This window comes from Myotis davidii, unplaced genomic scaffold (assembly GCF_000327345.1).
Source record: "Myotis davidii unplaced genomic scaffold, ASM32734v1 scaffold415, whole genome shotgun sequence".
Taxonomy (NCBI): Eukaryota; Metazoa; Chordata; class Mammalia; order Chiroptera; family Vespertilionidae; genus Myotis; species Myotis davidii.
In genome coordinates this window covers 1,492,401-1,506,264 of record NW_006287951.1, presented here as the reverse complement: position 1 = coordinate 1,506,264, position 13,864 = coordinate 1,492,401, and the positions used below count along the sequence as shown (strand labels likewise).

The 13,864-nt window shown below is 43.7% G+C and overlaps 2 protein-coding genes across 3 annotated transcripts in view; one reads left to right on the top strand and one right to left on the bottom strand.

The window, feature by feature from the left end:
* TMEM108 (transmembrane protein 108) overlaps nt 1-13,864 on the bottom strand; it is a 239,243-nt gene that overhangs the window by 29,583 nt on the left and 195,796 nt on the right. The gene's annotated exons all lie outside the window — the stretch shown is intronic.
* Nucleotides 9,059-10,015, top strand: LOC102769495 (ribose-phosphate pyrophosphokinase 1). Its single transcript, XM_015561364.1, has one exon. The coding sequence runs from the start codon at nt 9,059-9,061 to the stop codon at nt 10,013-10,015; it is 957 nt and encodes a 318-aa protein (XP_015416850.1).

Sequence of the window (13,864 nt, the reverse complement as noted above, 5' to 3'; positions counted from 1 at the left end):
TATATAGGTAGGTACATTGTTATTAACTTAATTAGGGTACTCCTAAGGCTTAAGAAGAGCCACACTCAAGGGGCCAAAGAGCCGCATGTGGCTCACGAGCCACAGTTTGCCGACCACGGACCTAGAGCAAGAGGTGTGCTTAAACAAAGTCCTACTTCCAGACTCTATAGGAAGCAAAGGAAAAACCAACAGCCTCGAAGTGCAGGATATGGAAGCATTTTTCTTCTGTGCAGCCATTTCCTAATGTTGTGTAGTGACACAGAGACACTTCCAGCTGAATGTCCGTGCCCTGGACGGGAATAGGTCTAACAGGGAGTTCCTACGGCTCCTAACTTGGAATGAATGACCTGCACACTGCACCTTCAAACTTGCCCTCCCTGCCGGGAGCTCAAAAAGGAACTTCTGGTTTACACCATGAATTATGCATGAGGATGTAAGGTGCTGATCATTTTAAAGTAGAAAAATCAGAAATGAACTATAGTTAGTTTTTTTAAACATGTGCTTAGCACATATGCCAAAGGAATGTGTAAAGGAAAAAGCAAAATTAGAAATTTATATCTGTGTAAAAATGTCTATATGACATTTAAAGATCCGACCAACGACTGCTGCAGTTACGAGGCTGCTTGGCGCCTTACGCAGCTCTGAGCTGGGCTCGCCAGCTTCTGTTTGGCAGGGTGGGGGCTGCAGGGAGCGAGTGAGGCGTGGGTGCGTGTGGAGGGGCAGGGGAAGCACCAAGCCACGCTGTGGGCCACCTCTCTTGGTGAGGGAACTTTTGACTCTCCTGTCTGAGGTTTAGACCCAGGTCTGTCTGACCCCAAGCCCCTGTTCCTTCCACCTTCCACTGTTTCACAGATGCGCTGCTAGAATCCAATATCTAAACCATAATCCTTGTGTTCTGTACAACTCCTTGTATTGTAGTAAACAAGCTTCCCGCCAAAACTCCCCTGGAGAGAAGGCTGAGCGAAGTGATGCTCTGGATGCCAGCTCCTCCTCTGTGCCCCTCCCGTGGCAGGTGTCTGTCTGTGAGATGCCTGACGGGGTTTCTGGGTGGCTTTGATGAGTCTGAATCTCCAGATGCATCCCCAGCTCAGAGCCTCACTGGTGCACACCTGACGTGGTATGTGCCAAGCTCCCACCACAGACGTGGGTGTCCAAGTGGACGTAATGTGTTTCTGACGTATGCCTTTCATGCTCTTAAAAAGGCTTCCAGGTGGTTTATAACAGGACGACACAGACATGAGTCTTGTAGCATGAAAACTCGGATCAATACTCCATAGAGGAATAAGATGATGAAAATGAGCTGAAGCAGAGGGCGGAAGCAAACGCAACAGGGAGCAGCAAGAGCCACCTGTGAAATCCCATGCTGCTCCCTGCCTCCTGGGGTCTCATTGCTAAGCAACCTTAAAGGGCACGGGCAAATCAATGCTTCTCCAGAATGTCAAAAACAAAATCTGGGAACGGGCACATGTCTGCCTGGTGCTTGTGAAGAACAGTAAGGAAATGGGCTGCCTGATTACCCTGGACAGTAGGCAGGACACAACACCATTCTGGTTCTGAAAGGGGGAGCCTGAACACAGCAGCTGGAGACGACCATGAGCTTGTCAGCTGGCTCCGAGGTTGCCTCCCTGTGGGGAAGAAGTGATTTCTTCTTCCCAATGTACCACCTTCTCCCAATTCAAACCACACACCTAGTACTTCTCTGTCAATCTAGAAGCACGAGGGCGACAGAGTTGGGGCGGACCCCACACGCCCACCTCACGTTAGATTAGACCCTAACTGATGGAGTTGGAGATGAGCAGACGGCGCAAAGCAGACACAGATGCGGCAATCCGTGTGGGTCTCCCTGGCTTCCAGTTCCCTGGTGGACAGGACGGTTCTGATATCCGATGTCGCACCAGTTTGTGCTGTGTCACTGCTCTGGTAGGCGTGGATCTTTCATCTTCGTTTTGGAAGAACTAAGACTAGCGATGTATATGTTTCCATTTCAGAAATCCTTACAAAGAACAGGCTCTCCTAACTCTGAAGCCCAGATAAGCAGCAGATTGCTCTCCGTATCTCCAGCTTCATGGGAGGTTGGGGTGGGTGGGTGTGCCCTTTTTAGCAGACTTGTTAAAAGCACACTTACCTATTTTTCAACAATATAACTCCTGAATATATTCATGTGTGATTGTTTTTTGACTTTCCAGTTATACTCCCCTTTTATTTTTTATTTTCCTTTTCATGCTTTAAGTATATTTTGCCCTTTTGACTTTTTTTGAGCTGAATTCATAGGTCACTTTCTCATTAAATGATGAAAGCTCTCAAGGGTCTGAATTTGTTGTCTGAATTGAGCCTTAAGGTTTGTTTTTCTCTTTGCTTTTGCATTCAGAATTTATTACCAATCTACCTTCCCTCAACCTTTACATGTGCTTTGGCCATTTCTATAAAATATTAATCACCTTTCATCCACAAGCATTGACATGTAGTTTTTGCACTGCTGTTATTTTCTATGCAAACTGTATTCAAACTTTTCATTGTCTCTAATACCTAATACTTATTTAAGATTTTCTTTTTATCTATCTAATCCTCAACCTAGGATACTTCCCCTCCCCCTCCCGATTTTTAGAGAAATGGAGGGAGGGTTGGAGGAGGAGAGAGAGAAGAGAGAGAAACATTTATGTGAGAGACACACATAATTGGCTACCTTCCTCACATGCCCCGATTGGGGCCCAGAATTGAACCTGCAACCCAAGTACATGCCCTTGACTAGGAATCAAACCTGCCACCCACTTAGCAACACTGTCCAGGTCTTATTTTTTATTTCTAACCCTAGCTTTTATTGTACCAAAAAGCTCACTTTTTTTCTTTATTGAGGTTTTAAAATTTTTGGTCCAGTATAGATTAATTTCTTTAAAATAAATAATCCATGGATTTTTTAAAATAAGAGTATATCAACTGTTGGGCACAAAGTTTGACATATAAACTATCAAATTAACCTTATTAAGCATATTTAAATCCTGTTTATTTCTAACTCCGTGATTTACTGATGACTAAATATGGTATACTACTTTTTCTACATTTGTGTTTCTTTCCAGCTTTTGTCTTCTAATAGCCTTTGCTCTCTATTTCTATACTATGTGTAGTACATTATACATTCATTGTAGATCACACCTTTTATAAAACAATCCTCTTTAGGCCAAACTTTCCTCCCTTGAGTTTTATTCTAACCAGTATTAATATTGTCATTCCTATGTTATTTTGCCTCTTTTATAATTTAATAATATACTCTGTTTTATTTTTGTCCAATTTTTCTGTGCTTTTATTTATAAATTTTTTGTGCCATTGTGCTTTTAGTGAATAGAGCATAGAGCTATATTTTGTTTTGGATGAAAGTGTTTGTCATCTAGTAATGGACTTTAATCTATTGCCATTTATTGACATAACTGTTAGGTCTTATGTCTCTCATCCTATTTTACGATTTCTATTTTTTTAAAAATATATTTTATTGATTTTTTACAGAGAGGAAAGGAGAGAGATAGAGATAGAGAGTTAGAAACATCGATGAGAGAGAAACATCGATCAGCTGCCTCCTGCACATCCCCCACTGGGGAAGTGCGCGCAACCCAGGTACATGCCCTTGCCCGGAACCGACCCTGGGACCCTTCAGTCCGCAGGCCGATGCTCTATCCACTGAGCCAAACCGGTTTCAGCACGATTTCTATTTTGTTTGTTGTTTTAGTATTTCCTTACTTGCTCCTTTGTTTTTAATTTACATGTACTGCTATGTTCTGCCATGGCTATATTTCTCTAGTTATCCATGCCCAAAACAAAACTTTGAATCTCTCCCTCATCTTTGCACCAATCCCACTGAAAATGGGAAATTTATCAAGATAGGTGAGCCACATATATTTCAGCTTCTAAACAACTGTACTTAAACAATCTGTTTCAAACAATTGCCAGCAAAAAAATGCCAATTGTTCTTAATTATTCAACCGATTCAGCGATTTCAGTGTGCTGTGACACACAGGTATACCACAAGAATTTTTAAAACATGCAGTATCTGACTATTTATTCTGGGACACTGACCTCTTTTCCCTTAGGTTGTCAAATAAAAAAAATGACAATAATAGCTGTGCTGGTGTGAATGTCCTGTCTTGAACCATAAATATATAGGTCATATAATAGAGTTCCATCTTATTGGTCACATCTCATAATAAAGTTGCATCTGATTGGTTAATTCTTGGTACCAGAAATTCTTATATACAAATATAGGAATCTGATTTTTAAAAGTCACTTTGGTACAAAAAGGATAGGTAATTATTATTGTTAACTAGAGGCCTGTTGCATGAAGAGATTCGTGCAATAGGCCTTCCCCTCCCTTGGCTGCTGGCACCGGTTTGCCTCTGGCATCCGGGACCCAGGCCTTTGCTCTGGCAGGGCTCTGGCCGGAGCCATTAGGCTTTGTTGCTCCGGCCCCGGGGTGTCCGGCTTCGCTCCGCCCCTCCGCTTGGAGCCTACGTATGCAAATTAACCGCCATCTTTGTTGGGTTAATTTGCATACTCTCCTGATTGGCTGGTTAGCATAGTGAAGGTATGGTTAATTTACATGTTTGTCTATTATTAGCTAAGATATTTTCAAGTTAATCAAAATCATAACTAATTTTTTGTCATGTTGGCAAAAATATATTTTTTAGTGTGCTGCAGAATTTCAGTAATTAGTTTATGTGTGCCACGAGATGGAAAACGTTGAAAATCGCTGTACTAATTGAATTTTATAACTAGCCCTAGTTCCAAGGACACTGTGTATTGGTTATACTTGAAATGTCATTTAAAAATAAAAAACTGCTTGAGGACAAATCATAAATTAGCAGATTTAACTCTATTTAATTACCATAAAAGAACTGATCGTAGTTTCCACTTTTTATTTTCTGCTGTTACAGCCTGAAATAACAACTTCAGAGCCCCTCACTATATTTAGCTTCCAATTATCCCCAGGAAAGAATAATACCAAGAATCCCTTCTGCTCGGCTGGTGTGGCTCAGTGGTTGAGCATCGACCAGGAGGTCACAGTTCCTTTCCTGGTCAGGGCACATGCCTGAACTGCGGGCTTGATTCCCAGTGTGGGGTGTGCAGGAGGCAGCTGATCAATGATTCTTTCTTGTCATTGGTGTTTCTATCTCTCCCTCACCCTTCCTCTCTGAAATCAATAAAAGTATATTAAAAAACAAAACAAAAAGAATTTCTTCTCCCCCAGGACCATGACTCATCAGCCCTATTCACCCGCCCACTCCTGCTGGACAGATCCAGTCAGTGTCTTCCTGGCTGATCCCATGTTCATGGCTTTGCACTGGTTACACCCATAGTGAGCTTTTCCACCCACCCATTTTTTCCCCCAAAGCTGTGCTCAAATCTCACTGATTTTCCTGACAACCTGCTTCTTAGACTGGCCCAAAAAGTGAAAATGGTTCTGCTTATTGGGTCTCACTTGCTGTCTTATAATAACTATTTATATGTGCCGATGTCTCCTCAGTTTGATTATGGGATCCTTCAGGGCAAAAATACTATCTTACAGTTCCATCCTGGGATTACTTGTTTTCATGGGAAGATTTCAAAACTGATCCACAGACGAGGGCCAGGAAGATCGGAGTGACCCTGCCAGACCCGATTCTCACTCGGTGACTTTCAGAAACTTACTTCTCTTCTTTCGACCAACACAAGGAGGGTGAGCTCCAAAGCCATTTCAGAAGTTAACATTCGAAGACTAATTGTCATTTTGTAAAGGAGGAACTGAGGCACAGCCCAGAGAGAGAAAATGACTTGCTCAAGGTCCCAGAGTTAATTAATGGCCCACGTATAATTAGAAATTCAGCCTCCTGATCCCCAGTCTGCCACTCCTGTTTCAGAATGCCCTTGACTCACCCAAAGCAGCAGCCCGGAATCTTGTCAGGACATTGCTCACCAAAAATACAGGGATTGCCTTGCTACGAAACTAAACTCCCTAGAGAGATACAACTGACCTAGAACTTTGAATATCCTTAAACATATTATTTATTTACAAAAAATTGTACAGTTACTTCTCCATTTCAGCTCCCAGGCACCGATTCCTTTTATGCCATGGCAAAGGCTAGTTCTTGTTTCTCTCTGTTAAAAAAAAAGTCTTATTTTTGACCTTGGACCTGTCTGCCATGCTCTGTTGTCCCTTACATGTTTTTGTTTTTTCCACTGGCTCTTATCTTTTCCACAAGAAAGACAAATTACAGCAGAGGCACATTAACTTCTTTGGACCTCTGTTTCCTTATCTGTGACCAAAAGGTGTTGAAAAGAATATTCTCTAAGGGTCCCTCTGACTCTAAGAGTATCTGAATGAAGAGGCAGGAGCAGAGTCAGGAAGGTGAGGGGAAAAGCACTATTTTACCCTAATTTTTCCCCCAAAAGAAGTCTGAGACATGGCTTAACTGAAGTTCACGGTGCAGAGTGATTTCAGGGAACAGGTGCAGGGGACTGAAAAGAGTGAAAAGCGAGGGAGAGAAAGTACATCAAAGATTGTGTTGTTGAGTTGATCGCCACTAAGGACAGTTGGGGTTCAATCTTGCTGGGGACTCTTGGAGAAGCTGTGTGGAATGTCCCTCACTGTCCTTTGGACAAAGGAAGAATCTGTCCACTGGCTTTGTTCCTCATGAGTGAAAGGATGTTAACCTGCTCACACGTCAGGAGTGTGCACACAACAGAGGGCCGAGTGGTCCCCGCAGTCATCCCACACGGCCGTGGCAGGGAAGTCAGGCAGAACTGAGAAGATGTGGAGTTGGCTGATGTGGGTGCCGACTGGTTACTTCTCCACGTGTCTGATTCCTGCAGCCATAGCTGGAGTGAAAGGTGGACTGAGAGGAGGGGAGAAGGGTGGGCTGAGGGGAAGTGAATTAGGGCTTGAGGTTCTTAGACCTAACTCAGTGCCTGGGTGACCCAGATAGAAGGAAAATTAAATCAGTCTGGGTGGACTGAGAGATAATGATATTTTCCAGAAGGCTTAAAAGTAGGGGGCAAAATCATTCAAAGCAAGATGGTATTAAACATGATGACATTATTTCTTTGCTCAAAACCCTTTAGAGCAAGAGTCCTAGTCTTAATGGCCATCAACTTTTCCTCTGACATCTTTCTTTCCTGTCCCTCCCTTTCCCTGCTCAAGCCACACCGACCTCCATGCTGCTCCTCCAGCACACCAAGCAGGCTCCTGCTCAGGGTCTTGGCCTTGTCATCTCCTCCTTCACTCAGTGCTGGTTTCTGCCACAGTGTCATCTGAACCTTCACGACCACCCAGATGAAAGTGCACCCCCATCACCCTTTATCCCCTGACCTACTTATTTTCCCCCAGAACACTTAACACTATCTCAGTTCATATTACATGTCTATTTTTACTAATTTTATTTTCAATATTCTTCAGTGGGATGTACACATTACCAAGGCAACACATTTCTTCCCACCCCCCACTGGTATATCTCCAACACCTAGAACTGTTTCTGGAAATAGCAGGTACTTGATAAATTAAAAACAAAAAGAATGACAGGTTGAATAAATGAAGATGTTCAGATCTTGCTGATGCTGAATTTGTTAAAAAAAATTACAGGAGGGACTAAAATTTCTATAGAAGCACGAAGACTGTTAGATTACATTCTTTCTGGATGGTGATATAAATTGTCAGTGTAAAAAGGTGACAGAGTAAGGCATGAGCTTTTTGGATTTGGAAAGATCAGTGTGTTATGCTAGGGACTCCGGGGGCTGAAGAGAGCCCATTCTGAGACATGCTGTATCCATTATCACCTCCTGCCCCTAGTGTGTCCCCACCTTAAGACTTCAGATGACATTCTGTCCTCTTGGCTAATTAGATCAGGGACCTATGCTATCTAGAATGTGTGAGTGTGTGCACGCGTGTGTGCACGGACACGTGTGTGGACAAATTCTCTTCTAACCAATATGTAACTCAACAAAAACTGCAAAAATGTGCTGTAGGATCTTCAGGCATCAGCTCAGTAAGTGTGTCTCTGGCAGCAGGATGTGCAGGTATCTGAGCATGAGCAGAACAGCTAGTGGAAGAAGAAGGCTAAATGCAAGTGTTTTACTGATGAAGACCTCAAGAATTGGAAAAAATGGGAACTATTTAACATTTTGACAACTCTCTACAGATAACAGATGGTTTGGGTAGTGAGTCTAATAAAGAGTCATTGAATCCAGACTCTTAGAGGAAGGGTTAAAAGTAGGATAGGGTTTATATTAAGTAGAAGTAAGGGTCTGATTCTTAAATGAGATGGGCTGTCAGTGAACTGAAAGGATATCAGGGATGTTGTATGAAAATGCACACAGGGCATTACTGTGAACTCCGGTGGTATTACTTTATAAAGATGTTTTTAATCTTTTGAAATCACAAAATTCTAGCATTTGTTGTTTCAGCAGTCTGAAACTGGGGTCAGACGATTCTGGAAAAATGTAACTAGCTTAGAAGCTTGTCACCTGAGCTTGGTTAATATGGATGGAAGTAAGGGGTTCATAGATTTCCTAAAATTGTGTGTAACGTTTTATATGTAGCCACATACATTTTTCCGGGGAAAGGGTAGAGAGCAGAGGTGGCAAATATTTTCTGTGAAGGTCTGGATAGCAAATACTTTGAATTTTATGGGCTAGATGGTCTCTGTTGCAACTATTCAACCCTGCCCATGTAGTGCGGATGTAGCCATGTAAGTATATAAAAGGATGGGTGTGGTTGTGTTCCAATATAAATTTATCTAGTCATAGAAGGTGAGCTGAATTCCGCCTTTGGAACATAGTGCCATCCACAGAACTCTTTGCAATAATGAAAATGTTCTATGTCGGTGCCGCCACTATGGAAGCCACTAGCCACACAGTTATTATGCACTTGAAATGTAGCTAGTATTACTGGTGTGCTGAGTTTCTAATGAATTAACATTAAGACTTTTAAGATGGTGGAGGGGCAACACGAAGCTTTTAGTACTGTCTCTGGGCTGACTTCGGTTCGGGTCCCGCCGCAGCAGTGATCGCCAGCAAACAGCGCCTAGGGTAGTGGGCCAAGATGCCGAATATCAAACTCTTCAGCGGCAGCTCCAACCTGGACTTGTCCCAGAAAATTGCTGACCGCCTGGGCCTGGAGCTATCCAAGGTGCTGACCACGAAATTCAGCAACCAGGAGACCTGTGTTGAAATTGGCGAAAGTGTCCGGGGAGAGGATGTCTACATCCTTCAGAGCGGCTGTGGTGAAATTAACGACAACCTGATGGAGCTTTTGATCATGATTAATGCCTGTAAGATTGCTTCCGCCAGCCGGGTCACTGCAGTCATCCCATGCTTCCCTTATGCCCGGCAGGATAAGAAGGATAAGAGCCGGGCTCCCATCTCAGCCAAGCTTGTTGCAAACATGCTCTCCGTAGCAGGTGCAGATCATATTATCACCATGGACCTTCATGCTTCTCAAATCCAGGGCTTTTTCGATATCCCCGTGGACAATCTGTACGCAGAACCAGCTGTCCTGAAGTGGATACGGGAGAATATCTCTGAGTGGAGGGACTGCACCATTGTCTCACCGGATGCGGGGGGAGCTAAGAGAGTTACCTCCATCGCAGACCAGTTGAATGTTGACTTTGCCTTGATTCACAAAGAACGGAAGAAGGCCAATGAAGTGGACCGCATGGTGCTGGTAGGGGACGTGAAGGACCGGGTGGCTATTCTAGTGGATGACATGGCTGACACTTGTGGCACAGTCTGCCACGCAGCCAACAAACTTCTTGCAGCTGGAGCCACCAGAATTTATGCTATCTTGACTCACGGGATCTTTTCTGGCCCGGCCATTTCTCGCATTAACAATGCATGCTTCGAAGCAGTAGTGGTCACCAATACCATCCCTCAGGAGGATAAGATGAGGCATTGTCCCAAAATACAGGTGATAGACATCTCCATAATCCTAGCAGAAGCCATCAGGAGAATTCACAATGGGGAATCTGTTTCCTACCTGTTCAGCCATGTCCCTTTATAACAGCACACCTCCTGAGGCTTTCGAAAAATAAAGCGAACCCCTCCCCTTGTTTTCCCTTGGTGTTGGATGAAAAAGTCAGCAGAAGCCCCAGCTTGCTCCAGTAGCTTTCTACAGCCCATGCCAGGTATATTAACGTTTCTCCAAAATTCGGGAAAGACAGATTGAGACTAACTGCTTGGGTTTCTTACCTGCATTGTCTTCATTCCAGCTTCTTTAATTTTGTGGGCCTTGCAGCTTTAAATAGAGCTCAGCTTCTGCAAGATTTCAGACTCTGAAGTGTGTTGTGTGTGTGGGTGTTTGAATGGGGTTAGGGAAGCTCAGACTACTTGTCACGTGAATGCTTCTGGGATTGTTAGGTTCAGAACTACTAGCAACAGAGCCAACCAAAAAATAAAACAAATAAAGCTAACCCAGTCCCTTCACCCCCGTAACATGTGACAAGTTCGCTAAGGTCTATACTAAATTACAACAAGAGCCCTAGGAAGCCCAGAACCCAGCTCTGCTTGCTGATCGTCTGTGAGGCAGGCAGCTCCCAGGTGGGGGCCTGCGGAAGGCAGCACACAGTGCAGTGGATACTTCTCAGGAGGAAAAAAGCCTGAGTCTCACCCTCTGCCTTAGTCCCTTTTGTACCTGTTCCTTTTCCATTTGGTTTGATCTTCAATCATCTTGACCTTTTCCTGGCTAAATATCTCCTCGGGCAAAAATGCTCATTGTACCATAGTCTTCTGAAAAACAAACCTCACCTTTTGCTGTGTATTCTTTAACAGTTGCATGAGGTTATTTTGCTGTAACTTAATCTTAGCCCACTACCACCGTGGTGGAAGGTTCTAGGTGGTGGTGTAGTGCCTTTTGATGAAGTGTTTAATTTTCATCTTATTTCCCTGGATCTGTTTGGCCTCTCAAATGACCTGAAGTTTCTGTTAAGATTGATGTAAATAGCTCTTGTAGAGGAAACTAACAAAGTATCTGTGTGTGATAAAAAATAATTAAGACTTAATAGCCACCGGGCTCTTGGCACCATACTGGACAGTACGGGCCCAGAACTTCCATCGCAGATAAGAGGCAAAAAAGCCACAGGGTCCCCAAGAAGGGAAGCTCCCCTGCAAGGAGAGGTGTTGCCCCCACACAGAGCTCCCTGGGGCCTTGCCATCATGGCATATGCAGTCATTCAAATTTTGCCTGGATGGGGTCTTGATGGATTAGTGTCAGGGACTGAGGAGGGGGCATGACTCTAGGACACTCGGGAGCGGTCCTATACTTGGAGCACTGCAGGAGGCACACTGTCTTCTCTCTCTCTCAATTTATCTGCCAGAAATAGTTTAAACAGTGACACTAATGGTCACCACTTCCCTAATGGTTCCTTGGTTACAGGAGCACGCTGTGCAGTGTGACTAATCAGCTTACAGGATAGGAAGAAGACTCAATCTAAGTGACTGCGCGATCAATGGCTAATATAAAAGGGCTGTACGGTGTACAGGTTATTTTTTTCCTTTAGAAAGCCTCGATATGCCAAAACCTGGCTCTAAGTTTAACTTGGGGCTATAAACATTTCCCACTAAGGCTGATTATTGTAGCACCAGAAGGATCGTGTTCTGACGCCACTTCCTCCCCTCTCCTCTGGAGACAGCCCAGGTTGAGATGGGGATCTCTCGTCTCTGTGCTTCACTGTTGGTATCTCCCGCCACATATTTCCACGCATCCAGCTCTCCTTGTTTGGTGAGCATGTCAACCATCCCCTAGAGCTGGGTGGGAATGAATGTGTCAATTCACATTTGGTGCCTCGACTCCAAGAAGTTCTCTCTTGTCAATTTTTGTCACGACTAGAGCAAGAGTTATACAGTGACTTTTCCAGATAGGCAGCATCCCTCTTCAACAGAAGTACTCCCCGTGGGGCCTCTAGCCTCAGTTAAGCCTGCAGCTTCTGCCAAGCTCCAAGAGATGAGAGGATGCAATGGAGAAGCCACTGGCTCTCATGCAGTGCCCTACTCACTACAAGGAGTGGCTCCTCCAGTGGCAAATTGGATGCCTTGCCCCCCTCTAAGGATCCTGACTCCTCCAGGCAGAGCATGATTCAAAGCCCCAGCCAACAGTTTGAATTCAAAGCTTCAGCACATATTTTTGACACAAATTGACTTCTGGTCGGATCTCTTGGTGCCTGAGACTACCCATCCTCCTTCACTAGAATTCCCCTGAGGAATATTAATAAGATTGTTTCCTCTGATTCTTGAGAGTTAATTAGGCTTGTGGCCAGGGAAGTATGTCCATCATGGAACACAGGGGGAAGCCAGAAGAGAAAGGAGTGATAATCAATACAATTCCTTGGCGGGGGGACGGGGGGACGGGAGGGGGCTGCATGGATATTCAGCCTACAGTCTATAAATGGAACTGATACAGCAGCTAAGGGCAGTTCCACATGTCTTCTGATCCCCAGAGGGCTCTGACAGACAAAGAAAGACAATACTTTGGCTCTTTAATCCACACTGCAGTCTGCACTGGATGTTGTGTTGATGGTTTTAGGAAATAGTGTCATCTGTCTAGTTTCTCTGCCTAAGAATGTTTCCTCAGAGGAATAGTTCATTAGGATGGTAAATACCCCCACCAAATAATTGGCAGTGGAAGAGACCTATGAAGTCCGGATCAGATCCGTAACCAGGAGTTTCTTTAGTCCAGCATGGTTTTCATTACCAGTGATGACATCTAATGACAGTGGGCATCCTCATATAAAGCAACCACCACACTAAATGTCAGTATCTTCCTTTTAGCAAAATATCTTAGTAGTCTGCGGCCTGATTTCCTTGAGATCTACTGTGTTTTCTTCCATATCTAAGGGCTAAGGGACATGTATACACTGTTCCTTTTGCCTTTTTATTACAGACCTGTATAAACCCACATAAAAGTAGGCAGAATAATACTATGAATGTCCATGTACCCACAATGATCAACTCCTGGCAATCCTGTCTCATCTAAACTCCCACCCCTTCCCTCCTCTCCTCCATTCTCTGAGGTAAATGCCAGCTATTATGTAATAATAGCTATATTTTTAGGGATCCCTCATAATCCCCCTCGTCTGATGTCTATTTCCCACTTGTAATGTTTTATTTTGAAGTGAATCCCTAATATCATACTTTTACTTTTTAGTGATCTTTTTCTTCCTCCAACCTGATAGGTTTTGTTATAAAGCTATTATTTGTTAGTTTTAATAGACGTGAACACATTAAAAAAACAGGTGCCACAATTAACATGCAATCAGTGCATTCCCCACAAGGCTCTATTATAGCAATGAATCGAATTCTAGAAACACCATAAGCGAACTTACTTAACTAACGGAGGCGATCATACAACACAAAGACTCCACGCCTGGTGCAGGTGCCCACAGCTTCTCACTCTGTTATGAAGCAGCACCAGAATCGTAAAACTGCTCGGTTACTCCATCAGGCTTCGCCATGTCAGGAGTTGGTTACCCACGGATCATTTCTAAAAGCTTTTGGATGTGAATACTATCAATATCAGGAGCTTTATAAAAGTTGTCTTCTTTTATTTGTCTATTGCAATGGACAAATACAGCATTAAGATCACACACAGGCATGACACTGTGTGTGTGTGTGTGTGTGTGTGTGTGTGTGTGTGTGTGTACAGCTGGGTTCCCATGGAGGCGATATTCAGTCACTCACCCATGTCTTCTTCATGATAATCGTCCCCTTTCACTTTGGATTCTCTTAGTGAAGCTCCAGTTCTTTTTTCTGCAGAAAATTCTTTTGTTTTAGGGACCTGCTTCTGTTGATTTCTCTTCTTTCTTCTCTTTCTTGCTGTTATAGCCCTGTTCTTCATTGTAATACCGTGTAACTTTTA

Bases quoted from the DNA above. Each gene is read 5' to 3' on its own strand.
- LOC102769495 (XM_015561364.1), top strand. From the start codon at position 9,059: ATGCCGAATATCAAACTCTTCAGCGGCAGCTCCAACCTGGACTTGTCC.